At 35.2% G+C, this 13259-nt stretch overlaps 1 protein-coding gene across 1 annotated transcript; it reads right to left on the bottom strand.

The window, feature by feature from the left end:
- Positions 1–2568: 2568 nt before the first annotated feature.
- On the bottom strand, positions 2569–11005 carry LOC123721410. Its single transcript, XM_045680093.1, has 10 exons — positions 10814–11005; positions 7420–7583; positions 7251–7345; positions 6696–6875; positions 6239–6410; positions 5683–5857; positions 4955–5585; positions 4389–4504; positions 3881–4006; positions 2569–2577 (listed from the first exon to the last, which is right to left on the bottom strand). The coding sequence occupies exons 1-10, from the start codon at positions 11003–11005 to the stop codon at positions 2569–2571; spliced, it is 1860 nt and encodes a 619-aa protein (XP_045536049.1).
- Positions 11006–13259: the final 2254 nt, after the last annotated feature.

Raw genomic sequence — 13259 nt, 5'->3', positions numbered from 1 at the left:
TTAAAACAATCAACTTTTGCTAGTGGTCGCAATTTTCTTTTTTGACAAAACATTCATAGATATATAAATAAATGTTCATGAATTAATTAATTAACGCACCTGCAATTGCAGATGTCTATGGACAAACGTAGTTTCGATATTTCGGCTAATTCAGGTGGCCGCTTGCTCGTTTGCCAATTTATAATTTAAAAAATAATGTTCATTTTTATTATCTTTTACTGTGCAAGGTTTATTCCGTTCATTTATTTAACTAGATTTTAAGAGGGTGTCTAATATTGGTCATATTATACAGCCTCCCCTTAGAATTCTAGTAGTCCAAAGGTGATCGTAATGAAAGATTTTTAAGAAATAAAATAAAAATAAAAACGAATGTGTATAAAGTTAAAGGGATAACAGCCAACTAACCATAAAATACTCCATATATAATTTTGATGGATTTTTCAAAGCTTTTGTTAGAGTAAAACGAATTTTAAAATAAAACCAATAGAAGCACAAAGCAATAAAATCACAAAATCTCAATTTATTCGATCTGTTAATCCGTTAGCTGTTATGCCTCTCCGGAAAACAATAATTGTAAGATATGAGAGAGTTATTCATTAAATAAATATTTTATTTTTACAATCGCTGGACATCTGTTGCATTATTTGAATGTTACAACTTACCACCAAACTACCCGAATTCTGTAAAAGTTGGTATCGTTTGCGAAACTAGTGTCGGGTCGTAAGTCGAACGCCCGCATCGCGTAAATAGTTCCCAGTACGACTTTTACGACTCACACGGGAAAATTCGTCGGTGAATTCTTTGCACGCGGCGACTATTTTTATGTTCAACAAGTTATTTAATCACCACACATTAAAATATATGTAAATATTTATAGCTTTAAGACTTATTCTCTGTTTTTGTTTGTAATTTTTTTTTTATTAATTACAATAAAAAACTTGTACACGTCAAAGTAATTTCTTCGGAAATTTTCATAGTGGAATGTATAAAGAATAAGTAAATTTTATTTCCCTGCAACTATTTCTGTAACAGAATGTTATGTAGCACGTCTGGATTTTAGGATTTTTTTAAAAATACATATTTTTAAATTTATTTGTAATTTTCGATAATAATTTTTTTCCTAAACATTATAAAATAGTCAGTACATATATGAAATAAAATTTCGTAGGTACTTGGAGAACAAAAAAAAATATCATAAGGGGGCAAAAGAGCAATCGACCACCTGATTCGCTGAAATAGCGAAGCAACCGCTGATCATAGACATCCGCAATTCCAGAAGCGTTGCCTGTTTTTAATCGACGGAGGATGGGACGCACAGAAAGTGAATAATTCCCCTTACTATAATAAAAGATGAGGAAACGTATACGTCCTCTCTTCCGACAAATGTCGATTCCATTCCCATCCTTTACTTTATAAGAAATGGGTGGCAAGGGAAAGAGGACTAAAATTAGGCCTCCGGCGCCACACTCATCAGTCGAAACGCGAAAATTGCTTTCACTTCACGCCTGTGTGGTCGTGGTACTGCATCGGGCGAGCCGACCCATTCGAGCAACAGATGTTGTTGCTGGCGTCTTCCACTATTAAACGGTCTATTCTTGTGTATTTTCACATGTTTATACATTTTATCTGAATCCTTATGTACAAATGAAGTAAAAACTCCTTATTTTATAATGTAATCATCGTTCGAAAGATGTTTGTTTGTTCAAAGCAAATAAAACTATTTTGATTAAACCACCTTAATTTTTAAATTTTGTTTCCATATTATTCTTCGGTTTCAGAGCACACCATCTAAAATTATTATGCATCAAAACTTAAAGGACAGATTTTTTTTTAAACAAGAGTTTTTATTAATACTCGCTAATAGTAAACAACAATCGCCCACTGAATTTAGATACACAGATCCCTTATAGACGTGGTACATTGACGGTTCTGATTCAAAGTATGACTTCTAAGTTGTCGTCCTTCTTTCATAATAACCATACCTAAGAACATTTATTCATTAAAAATGTTTGACTCGGAAGCTGATTAAAGCACAAAAAATCTATATTAAACATTAAAATTACACAATTTTTTGTACATAGTAGAAAAAATTATAATATAAAATAACTACTTATTGCCAAAGTATATAATTGCAGTGTCACTAATGATAAATACGTGTAAAATCAAATCAAAATACATGTTTTATTATTACTTTTTTTTAATATGCAGTAACATTACCCAAAAAAAGATTTATATAGTCTCATTTTTATAATCAAAATTAACATTTTTTATTAATAAATTAACAAAATAATGAATATATTTAAAACTTACAAAATTATCAGTTATTAAATGTACTACAAATACTCACTCAGTTGTTTTCTAATCTCGATTGAATCCTTTAATAAATTACATACACGTCACTTCTTAACTTTATATTTGCACGTTCAATTTAAGTTTTACAAACTGTTGTAAAGTTTTTAAACTTTTAATAAATTAAATTAAATCACCATTCACACTAAAATAATGTTCAGAATGCATGTTAACGAAAACCATTTTTTTTAAATAAACTAACGTAATCGTATTCGAAATTTAGAAGCACTGAAAATTCAAATAGGGATAACTTAAACACAGAACAGCACATTGCGAAACCCTGGAGTAAACTGACGAGTAAGTACGACCCTTACACGCATGCGTCAGGGATTTCCTCGAAACATAAGTTCGGTAAGTAATATGTTATTATTGCTCAATCATAAATTGTCTACTTTTACCTGTATTCTATATAACATTTATTTTATATTAGAGACTTGCCAAAGATCAACGTACAGAGAAAATACTTATTCATCTATACGTTTTAACATTTCATATATTAAATGTAATGCAAAAGAGACATCACTATTTGAGACTGAAACATTTAGGTGTCGTAAAAACCTCGACTTACGCTCACTTCCACAATACCAACTTCTTACATATTTTAATTTAAAAAGCTGAAGTCTAAAGCAAATTTAGAGATAAATTAGATTTCAATTCGAACTTACCTAAGTAAGTAGTGGAAGTAAGCAAAAGCTGTAACAAGTTTGGATTCGAGATACACGTATGTTATTGAAACACAAAGTGTACGTTATAAATTACCTTTTCCGTATTTTATTACTTTATGGTATTTAATTGGTCATTCAAGTGTTTAAATACAAATTAAACTTTTCTACAAATCAATAAGTATACAAGTACAACGACTCGTACATGTCAGTGTGTATGTGATAAAATTAAGTGAATTTAGGACCTGATTCACAATGTTCAATTAAGTCCAGAATAAGTAACTTGGAAGTTATTTATCAAATAAAGTTTTCGTTGGCGTTTTACAATATCCAAATAAGTTGTGAAACAAAAACTATTTGTACAGGAAGTCTTATGTGTCAGTTAATTTATTTGTTAGTTATCTAGCAATTTACATGGCCGTAGTGAAACAAATCCTTAGGTACATAACTTTGAGAACGTACAAACACGAAGCTTTTGTATTCATACTGCGGGAGTTTTTTTTATTTGTACCACGACTACGGGATTATGCGGGGTTTTCACGAAGACACCAATTAGTGACTATTGTGTAGCTAAATTTTTGTGTTGGCCTTTTCGTAGTGAAACATGTTTTTATCCAAATGAAGTAAACAGCTAGAAACAACCACTCTTCACTTAATTAGGCTGAGTTACTCGCTTTGACAATAATCCTTTTGTAATAAACCCAAAATAAAAACAACAATTTTTTTCTACATCATCATGATCATGTCAAATGGAAAATCAATCTCAACTTATTTCAAAAGCGTCGCAAGTTGTTTTTAATAAATAAACGTAGACATCTCAAAAACATTTTTTAATCATATTTATAGTTAAATGAAAAATCTCTAGTTACAAATGATCGTAAAGGTGCACATAGTTCAAGTTTGAAACTTCGTAATTCTGACGCAGTCGGCATATCCCTACGAGATGGTGTTTTGTTTAATTTTCCAGATATTATTTGACTTATCTTTATCATAGCCTGAAACAAAAACATATTTCAGGGTATTTTCAAAATTCACTCTAAATATCCGTCCCTTGTCAGTGCCATTGATCATTACCAGATTATTCGACATTTTATTGCATTTCCATGTTCATTATTTCTAGAAGCACTGTCATCAATCTAGCAAATTAGATTTAGCAATTCTAAGATAAATTAGGGTCTAAATACACGCACAGTTTTAAACAGTAGGTATTGACACCTTCAAGTGGGTGGCATAATGTGATCAGCGGTTAAAATTCACCGTACAGGGGAATCAGTTTGCATTCGTCATTAAAAAAAATGACGCTCGTACGCCGACCGCATGTAGCCAAGCATTGCTGGAAGAAGTCCGTGCATGTCGACCCTTAATTACAATATTTACCGTTCGTGAGGGCAAAGGTAACGTAGGAAGGGCGTAGACTGGAGGGCAAGCCAACAAAGACGATAGCGATACACGCATTTTTAAAACATCGAAAGGCCTATTAGAAGTAACCATTTCTGGAACAAAAACATTCAACGTTATCAACAAGAAACCCAATTATAAAATATGTAAAATATGTACGAATTAACTCGCTGACAATTAAGCTGTTAACTGGAAAAAAGATCCAAAACGCTTAAGTAATATTAAAAATCTATTACAATGTATAAATTATACAGAATTGTTATAAAATAAATACACATAAGGCATTGTTGCTATGACAAAAATAATAAATAGAGATATAGGAGAAAATGTTTATTAAAAAGGTACGGTCGCTTCAATACAGACTGGACGTTCAACACAATGTTTTTTGTCTTCTGCAATATATTTCAGGAAATATTAAAAATGCACAAAAAAATGGTGGGCGTTAATAAGTCACTTTGGACAAAGTTAACTAACGCTAGTTTTTTTAATAATCGAACAAAAGCGATATTACTTTTCGATAGAACATTAAACTAAAAAATGCGTACCTGGGTAAATTCTCTCCAAATAGGTATCTGAACTAGAGAAATTACATATAACATTAGGATAATAATCTTCAATTTCTTCCCAAAGTTTGATAATATCCTTATTCTTTTCACCTTCTATAAAAATGAAATGTTTGTCACCGGTATCGAGGTAAAATCCTGTTAAATAATGTTCTTTCGAGCGTATTCTTTGATTCAACTCTTCAATATTTTCTAAAACATCATATGCTACTTTCGCGCTTTTAGCTAATGCATAAACTCGGGAATAACTTTTCCATAAATGTATTTCACATCCAAGTAAACCAATTGATAGTTCAAGCATCATTTGTGAATCAAGTACGATATGCGGTTGAAAACCATTCTTGTTCTTTTGCATAGAACATATTTCATTGATATCATTTGTGCAGTCACTTCTTAAATTTGAAATGTCAGTATGTTCTGGATACAAGGAGAACTCTCCAGATATGACTTTATTTGATCCTTTGGACAATTCTCGGACATCGATACGAGTGACTGCTATAAGAATATCTTCTTCATTATTAACATTCATAGAACCAGAAGTCGTATTATTCGATTGTACACTAAATAAATTTTGAAAATTTTCCATCTCTGGATTTTTTCTAATTCCGCGCAACTGAGGTGAAAATAAATTTACATTTTAAAACATCCACATTTTCTTACACTAGAAAAATACAACAAATTATTCATAACAAGAAGTAATATTTATTTACCTGCACATCAAAGGCATTATCCATAAGTGCATTAAATAAATCAATTATTAATGATTTATCAATCGGTATAACATGGTTGTCATTAAATACAACTTTGATGTCAGTGGTCACATTTTGCAACACAGAATCATGCTCTGTTTTTCCCACTTTCCAACGTGTATAAATTTGATGAATACTAAATTGAAATATAAAATGTTATCTTTGCCTTTATCTATTTGTTTTTTCCCAACTTTAAAGAGTGATTTATGCCAGTATGAAAAGTGTTCTCAGTATCCCTGGACTGGTTCTTCTACTGGTAGAAATTATTTCAATATGTTTATTTATGCAAGAGACATACCAGGAATAATAAGTAGAAGATTAAATAATAAGTAGAAAAGAAATCGATAATAAAGTTTTCTAATATAGGTATTAATGGGAACTTGTTAGAAGGGATTATTCGCTTTAAAAGTAATAAAGAAAATATTAAATCTAAGAATCTCAAGCAACGTACAAAAAATTTAAAGATGAAGAAAATAAATTTTAAATACGTGTAGGTGTTTTTTTCTTATTAATTTACCCGGCTTTTAGAAATTCATCTGTAGGTATATTCTCCAAGTTTTGAATATTAACGAACATAATAGGTAAATCGTCTTGTGCCGGCAAGTTGTTAGCACTAACTACAGTCAAAATGCGACCGTGTAGTGTCGAACGATGTCCGACTTCGAGAAATCGATTTAATTTTCCAGACCCTGCAATATTCAGAGTCAACTATTACTCAATGAAGTAATTGAACAAAGTTAAATAGAACTAAATTATTATGTCTTTCTGTTGACCTTGCTTTTTCTTGTATATATTTTATACAAAACCTTTGTTGACTATGGCTTAGTCACCCTTAACTTTGGGTAGGCTAGGGCCCCTCAGTGGAGACGTAAAGTGAGCTGATGACGATATAGCTTATTGAAATTTTTAGTTCGACCTTTTTCATTTTTGTTTTGTAAACATGTTTAGTCTTTTAATGGAAATGTAATAATCACCAGCAAGAATGGCTTCTCCGTTTATTTTCAGTTTATAACTTTCCGATTCAGGCATAGGCTTTTTTAATTTATCTTTATGATTCGATGATTCACTATCTCCACCAATGTTATTGAATTGAAGGTTAGATGTCAACATTGTTTCTCTTATAAATCCTATGATTGCGTCTTGATGTCGAACATCTGAACACATGGTAAATACTTAAATTACTATTTTTATATTGTAAAAAAAAACATACTACCTAACTCATTTTATGCATATTTGTCTATTTTAAGTAATAATTTCAGGATTTTTAAAGGAACATTCTAGTTTTACAGCTTGAAAATAGTGCGGTATGCATACTGAATTTCAAGTTCCCGGAAAACTAGTGCATTAGTAATTTTTACAAGTGATGGATGATCTAATTGTAATAAATACTAAAGCAACATATTGAAGTAAAAAAAATAAATTCAAACCTGACACTAATAACGGAGTATCGAATGCTCCATCAAAACACGACGCTGGAATGTATTTAATAACATTTTTCCAAATGTAATTTATAATTGATTTAATAATACCCTCTTCTTCATTTTCCACTATTTTTCCAAAATATCGAGGCTCGCCAAACACTAGAGGTGGAATCAATATTAAAAAATCCTTGTCGTTTCTTGCGCTAGGAAGAAAAAACAAAATATTTCTTTACAGGTAAAATTATTTGCAAACATATTTAATTGGTACAGAACTTACTTGATACCTAACGATCCAACTCCGACTGTTGGTACTATGACAATTTCAAGATGGCGGAATTCTTCAACTTTTACTGGAAACTTATGTCGTATAGTGAACACCATCCAATGCTTATTAAAGAATTGCCAAGTTCTCACCCAACCATATTTGTTCCCACACCATATCTTTCATGAAATGAAAACAATGTTTTTTTTTTGTTTTTGTTTTTTGTGGGCGGCGCTATGCCGCCCTCTCGTTCTCCCCCTGGCATGTTTTTGGCCAGAGACTTTTGGGTTCTTTATTGATAATCGTAAAATTCTTATGCTAGTTACTTATAATATAATACATATTTTCTTAGTGCTAATTTAAAACTTAATGCTATATAAAATAAAATTGAGTAATAAAATTTCTATCTATGTCATTTATATTACGTTAAAAAGTACATTTATATATATATATTTTTTTTTTGTTGCTAAGATTACAATATAAAAAATAAAGATATATTTACAATTAAAATTTCCTAATACTACAGCTAATGTCGAAGGCTAAAATGTAAATAATTAAAATAAAATAATATCACAATAATTCGGTAACTAGCTAACTTTTTATTAACTAAGGTCGACAACATTCGGATTATGTTTTATTCCTTTCTATTAATTTGTTTGCTATTTTTCTGCTATACTCTATGAATTTTTCTCTGCTTTCTTTACTTCTTATTAATTTACTTATGTTTTCTAATACTAATTTCTGTTTTATTTCAGTTTCCAAATCTACTCTACTTCTACCAAATACAGGACATTCTACAAGGGCGTGCAGCACTGATTCGCCCCGTGCCGGATCGCAGATGCACGAGGGGCTCGTCTTACACTTGAACCTGTGTAAGTATTCTGCGAACCCCCCGTGACCTGTTAAAACTTGTACCAGCACGGGGTCCAACTCTATCTTGCGGAGCACTGGGTAGGCGCTGATCACGTCAGGGAAGAAGACTCTCGTTGTCGAGGCCGTGACTCCCTCTTTGTAGCGCCTGTTCCACTCGTCAAGCGAGTCCAATCGGAGTTGTCGCTTGACGAATGAAACAGGGACTTTGTCGTAATGAGGTTTGGTCTTTACTCCGACTGCCGCTTGTTTTGCAAGTTGGTCCGCCCTCTCGTTTCCCTCCACCCCCACGTGCGCTTTTATCCAATTCAGTCTCACTTCCTTCCCCACTTCCACACAACCTTTCACCATTTTCCTTATTTTCCCTACGAGGGGGTGGAGGGACTCGATACTTCGCAGCGACTCTAGGGCGGACCTGGAGTCGGAGTAAATACCAAACCTCCTTGAGGGGCTCCTAACTACAAACTTCACGGCCTCATATAGGGCATACAGTTCCGCCTGATATACGGTGCAGAAGTTCCCCAGCTTTAATTTCCGGCAGGAAGTCTCCGCGGCGCCATCCCATATGGATATCGCCGCGCCGACTCTGCCGTCAATTTTGCTCCCGTCGGTGTAAATTCTTACATCGACGGTAGCTCGCTGCGCAACTTCGTCACCGTCCGTCAGGCAGTCGAACTGCAGCCCTTCCAGGTGGGCGGGGTGCTCGGCCTCTTCGTACTTTGTCGGTCTCTCCAAATCTCGGTCCCGCAGCACTCGCTGGCTGTGGCCCTTCTTGTACCCGTAGGTCCAGAGGAAGCAGGCCAGCGAGTGCTACGGCAGCGTTTAGAGAGACCGTCCTATAGGCCCTTACGATTTTTTGAGCGAACCCGCGCTGCACCCGGTCTAACAACTTTTGAGTAGTCTTCTTCCGTGCCGCCGGCGCCCACACACTGGCGGCGTAGAGGACGATGGGCTCCACTACCGCGACGTATATGGTTCTGATGATCTCGGGGTTCAGTCCCCATGATATCCTAGCGGCGGTTGACAGTTGACGATAGAGCTTTTGCACTTTTATTGCAACATTTTCAATGTGCTTGTTAAAAGTGAGCTTATCGTCAACTGTCAACCCCAAGATCTTCATGCTGGTGACCAGCTCAATGTGTCCCCCTCCCATGCTCAGACGTGGGGAGTCGTATTTACGCTTTCTGGTGAAAACCATGGCCCGGGTCTTATGGGCTGCAAACTTTAGCTTATTACGGACTCCCCACCCCTGAACGTGGTCGAGAGCCACATTGGCGGCACCTTGTATGTCCGCGGTGCTGTTGCCCGAGAACATCAGAACCACATCGTCGGCAAACGCTTGGCAGCGGACGCCCATCTCCCTCAGTTCCACCAGGAGCGGATTCAGCAGTAGGTTCCAGAGCGTAGGACCCCCAATGGAGCCCTGCACGCACCCCTTGGTCGGCTTTCGGGTCCACTCGGACCCCGCATACCTGACGCGCACTATTCTGTCACTAAAGTAGTGGTCGAATAGGCGCCTCAGGTTTACGGGGCACCGAGTCTCGGCTAAGCTGCACCTCACAGCCGGCCACCAGGCGTTATCGAAGGCTCCCTCTATGTCTAATGATATCAGCACAACGAGCCTCCGTTTTTCAACTTCGGCTCGAATGTGCTGAATCATGTCATAGAGGGAGTCTTCGGTACCGCGTTGCGGCATGAAGCCGTACTGGTGGCGGCTGATCATTGGCGCAGTGTGCCAGCGGACCCGCCGTACCAGCATCTTCTCTAGGACCTTGCCCATAATGGGCAAGAGTCCTATAGGCCGGTACGATCTGGGGTGCGTGTAGTCCTCCTTATTGGGTTTCCTAAGCACTGCAACCACTGCCTCTTTCCATCTCCTGGGGAAACACGCCAGCGCCAGACAGCGATTTGCTATCGCCAGGAACAGCTCTGGATCCAGAGTGATGGCAGCCAGGCAGATGTCCGCCGTGAGGCCGTCGGGACCAGGGGCTTTTTTGGGGTTGAAACTGGACGCGGCCCACATGAGCTCATGCCTAGTGAAGGGCGGGTCACATATTTCATTATGTGACCCCCCATTTACTGTTTCGGCTGTCTTTCTCATTTCTGTGTGGGCCGCGTCGTCATCCCCGAGTGAATCCTCGGGGAAGAAAGTTTCCGCCAGCATGAAAACAATGTTGTCAAAGTAACTGTGTACAAATAATGTAATGCCGTCAGCTTATACACGTCCCCAATAAAGTTGCTCGGAGCCTATCCAAGCTAAAAATGACCAGGTCTGAGCACCAACGCTGGCCCGGCCCTGTGCGGATTGGTTGTCTTCACACATCTTTTTTCTGCAGATTGGTGGAGCGGAGTGGTGATTGCTTCACGATGTCTAGCATCACCATAAAAATCTAGTAATCTTGCAAAACTAACTTATGGCCGTCGAATTCAAACTTATGAAACTCATGAAACTTAAATTTTAATAGTGCAAGCTATTTAAAATAGTTTTGTAATTTAGAATCACTTCAAATATACCTAATTGTAAACAAAAGTTACATACTTTACCAGCATTCGACCACATTAGAACATCTAGGTCATACGTATAGCCTTGATATAATGTGTAGTGAAGCCTTAAACCTTGGCTACACGGCCCTAATTCCGTCCAGTCCATACTTAAGTTGTCATTCTGAGAATTTTCTTCATTTAATACGACTTCTATCGCAAATGTTAGAGTGAAACAACTATCCAACATATTAAATAGAAAATAGATTTAGTCGAAATCTGAAAATAATTATTTTAAAATTTTTTAGATAAGCTTTTCAATTCTATTTGTGTATGAAAACAATACTAAATTTAAATTTGTTTAATTTAGGAAAAAATACAGATCTTACGACAGTACAATGACATAAAGTCATAGACAATTATTATTGATTGTTATTAGAGTCCCATAAGGATATTATTGCAGTTTTTTGACATTGACAAAGGGGCACCTACAAGTTTTAATTGGGTTAAAATATACATTATTGACGGTCGAGTTGGCGATTGTAGCTTTTATGGCGAACACAATTATATCTAAGGACTTACTAGCCAAAATTAAAAGTTGCGGAGACTGGTAGTTTTTTAGTTATTGAATAAATTTTAGGTTAGTTATTTCCACTACTTTTGATGTAACTTTGACAGTTTTTATTATTAGTGGTCAAAGGCTTTTATTTTATACAGCCATAAGTCATGTATGCTGCTTAAGTAAATTAAAAAAAATAACAAAAAAACATATGAAATAGGCAGAATTTGATTCCCTAACAAGAGAAATTTGCAACGTCTTCGGCGCTATGGGATGAGCAGCCCCTCCGCCTTAGCGTACCAAGGCGGGGGCTGCTCCCCCTCCGCGCCTCCGGCTTTTCATAAACACTCTAGGGGTAGGGCAGAAAGTACCACGTGAAGTCGGGGTTGACTGATTCGGTTCTGTGACTCAAATCCAACCTTACAATTCAAATTTACAAAGAACTGAATTTACAGGAAGCATCTGAAAAATCGTTGATGGATAATGCCAAAGAGTATGTAACTATTTCGCTAGTATACTACGAAGTAGTTACATACTCTTTGCTACTTCGTAGTTTTGCGTTCCGTGTCTTCAAAATTATGAAATAATTAAACAATGTAAATGTCAGATTTTTATTATTTTTAATCAATTAAAGATAACATTTCGCTTTAAAAATTAAAATAAATAATATGTTTGGTTTAAAAAACTTTAATCGAATTAAATAGAGTATTTTTTTAATTTATTTAAGCAGCATACATGACTTATGGCTGTATAAAATAAAAGCCTTTGCCCATTTTTTAAATAAAACTGTCAAAGTTACGTCAAAAGTAGTGGAAATCTAACCTAAAATACGATTTTATTTATTCAATAACTAAAAATCTACCAGTCTCCGCAACTTTTAACTTTGGATAGTAAGTCTATACTATAACGAAGAGCTACGTCTGGAGATGTAAGTGTTAAGACAATTTGTTTTATTAGAAACTATCTGTCATGCTTTACTATATCAAAATTAAACAACGTCAAAATACATAATAAAAATAAAATCATCAGTCATGGGGAACGGTTTCAGGAACCAACAAACAAACATTGATTTTTATTTATATAGAATACAGCGGAAGATAGAAATCAATGAAGCCGTTACTTTACCGACGAATTAATCCTATGAATTATATCTTTTTACTGTCCGTGTACTAGTCAGTGAAATTCAGTCGTTGGAATAAAAATAAAAGTAAAATAGAAACGTGAAAATCTCGTGGGCTTACCTTTAAAATTATAACAATCTAACTCAAGCCTGCATAGGGAAAAAGCTTTAATTATAAAATCTTTTATGTTATATTTTTCTCTTTTCTTAAATCCCATGTGTCGAGGAAAAGGCATAATTTAATATGTGACTATTTCAGAGATTAAAACAAAGTAAAATGAAACATAAAAACATTTATCCATTGTTTAATTAAACGATAGGAATAGTTGAGTTCGACATTGCTTTATGAGTGGCTTACCCTTTGAAACAAGATAATTAACTGTTAAAAGATTTTAGAACAAGCAAATTACGCAAACAGAGTCAGGCGGAATATTTTAACTTACTTTCTTATTCGCTTTGAAAAAGATTAAAGTCATCTTTTTTATATCATAAGGTGGCAAACGAGCAAGCGACCACACTCAGCAGACGAAACGCGGAATTGCTTCCACTGAAGCCTGTCGTGGTATTGCCCCGGGCGAGCCGACCCATTGGTGCAACAGAAGTTTTTGTTGCTGACGTCTACCACTGTTAAGGAAAAAAAGCTTATTAAATCTACTTAATATTACAGCTCTTAATATGCGAATTAATTTGTTCCTAATTAAATATTATAGCAGTTCTTCTACAAAAATATCTACGTTATCTTAAGAAAATTCTTTATGGTTACTAGTTGCCACATAACGTTTAGCCAAAGAAAAAGTAAGTAAAAACTTATTTTTTCTCGTTTTC

The sequence above is a fragment of the Papilio machaon genome, chromosome 11, assembly GCF_912999745.1.
Source record: "Papilio machaon chromosome 11, ilPapMach1.1, whole genome shotgun sequence".
NCBI lineage: Eukaryota > Metazoa > Arthropoda > Insecta > Lepidoptera > Papilionidae > Papilio > Papilio machaon.
The sequence above is the reverse complement of the archived record's forward strand: the minus strand, read 5'-3'. Positions and strand labels throughout refer to the sequence as shown.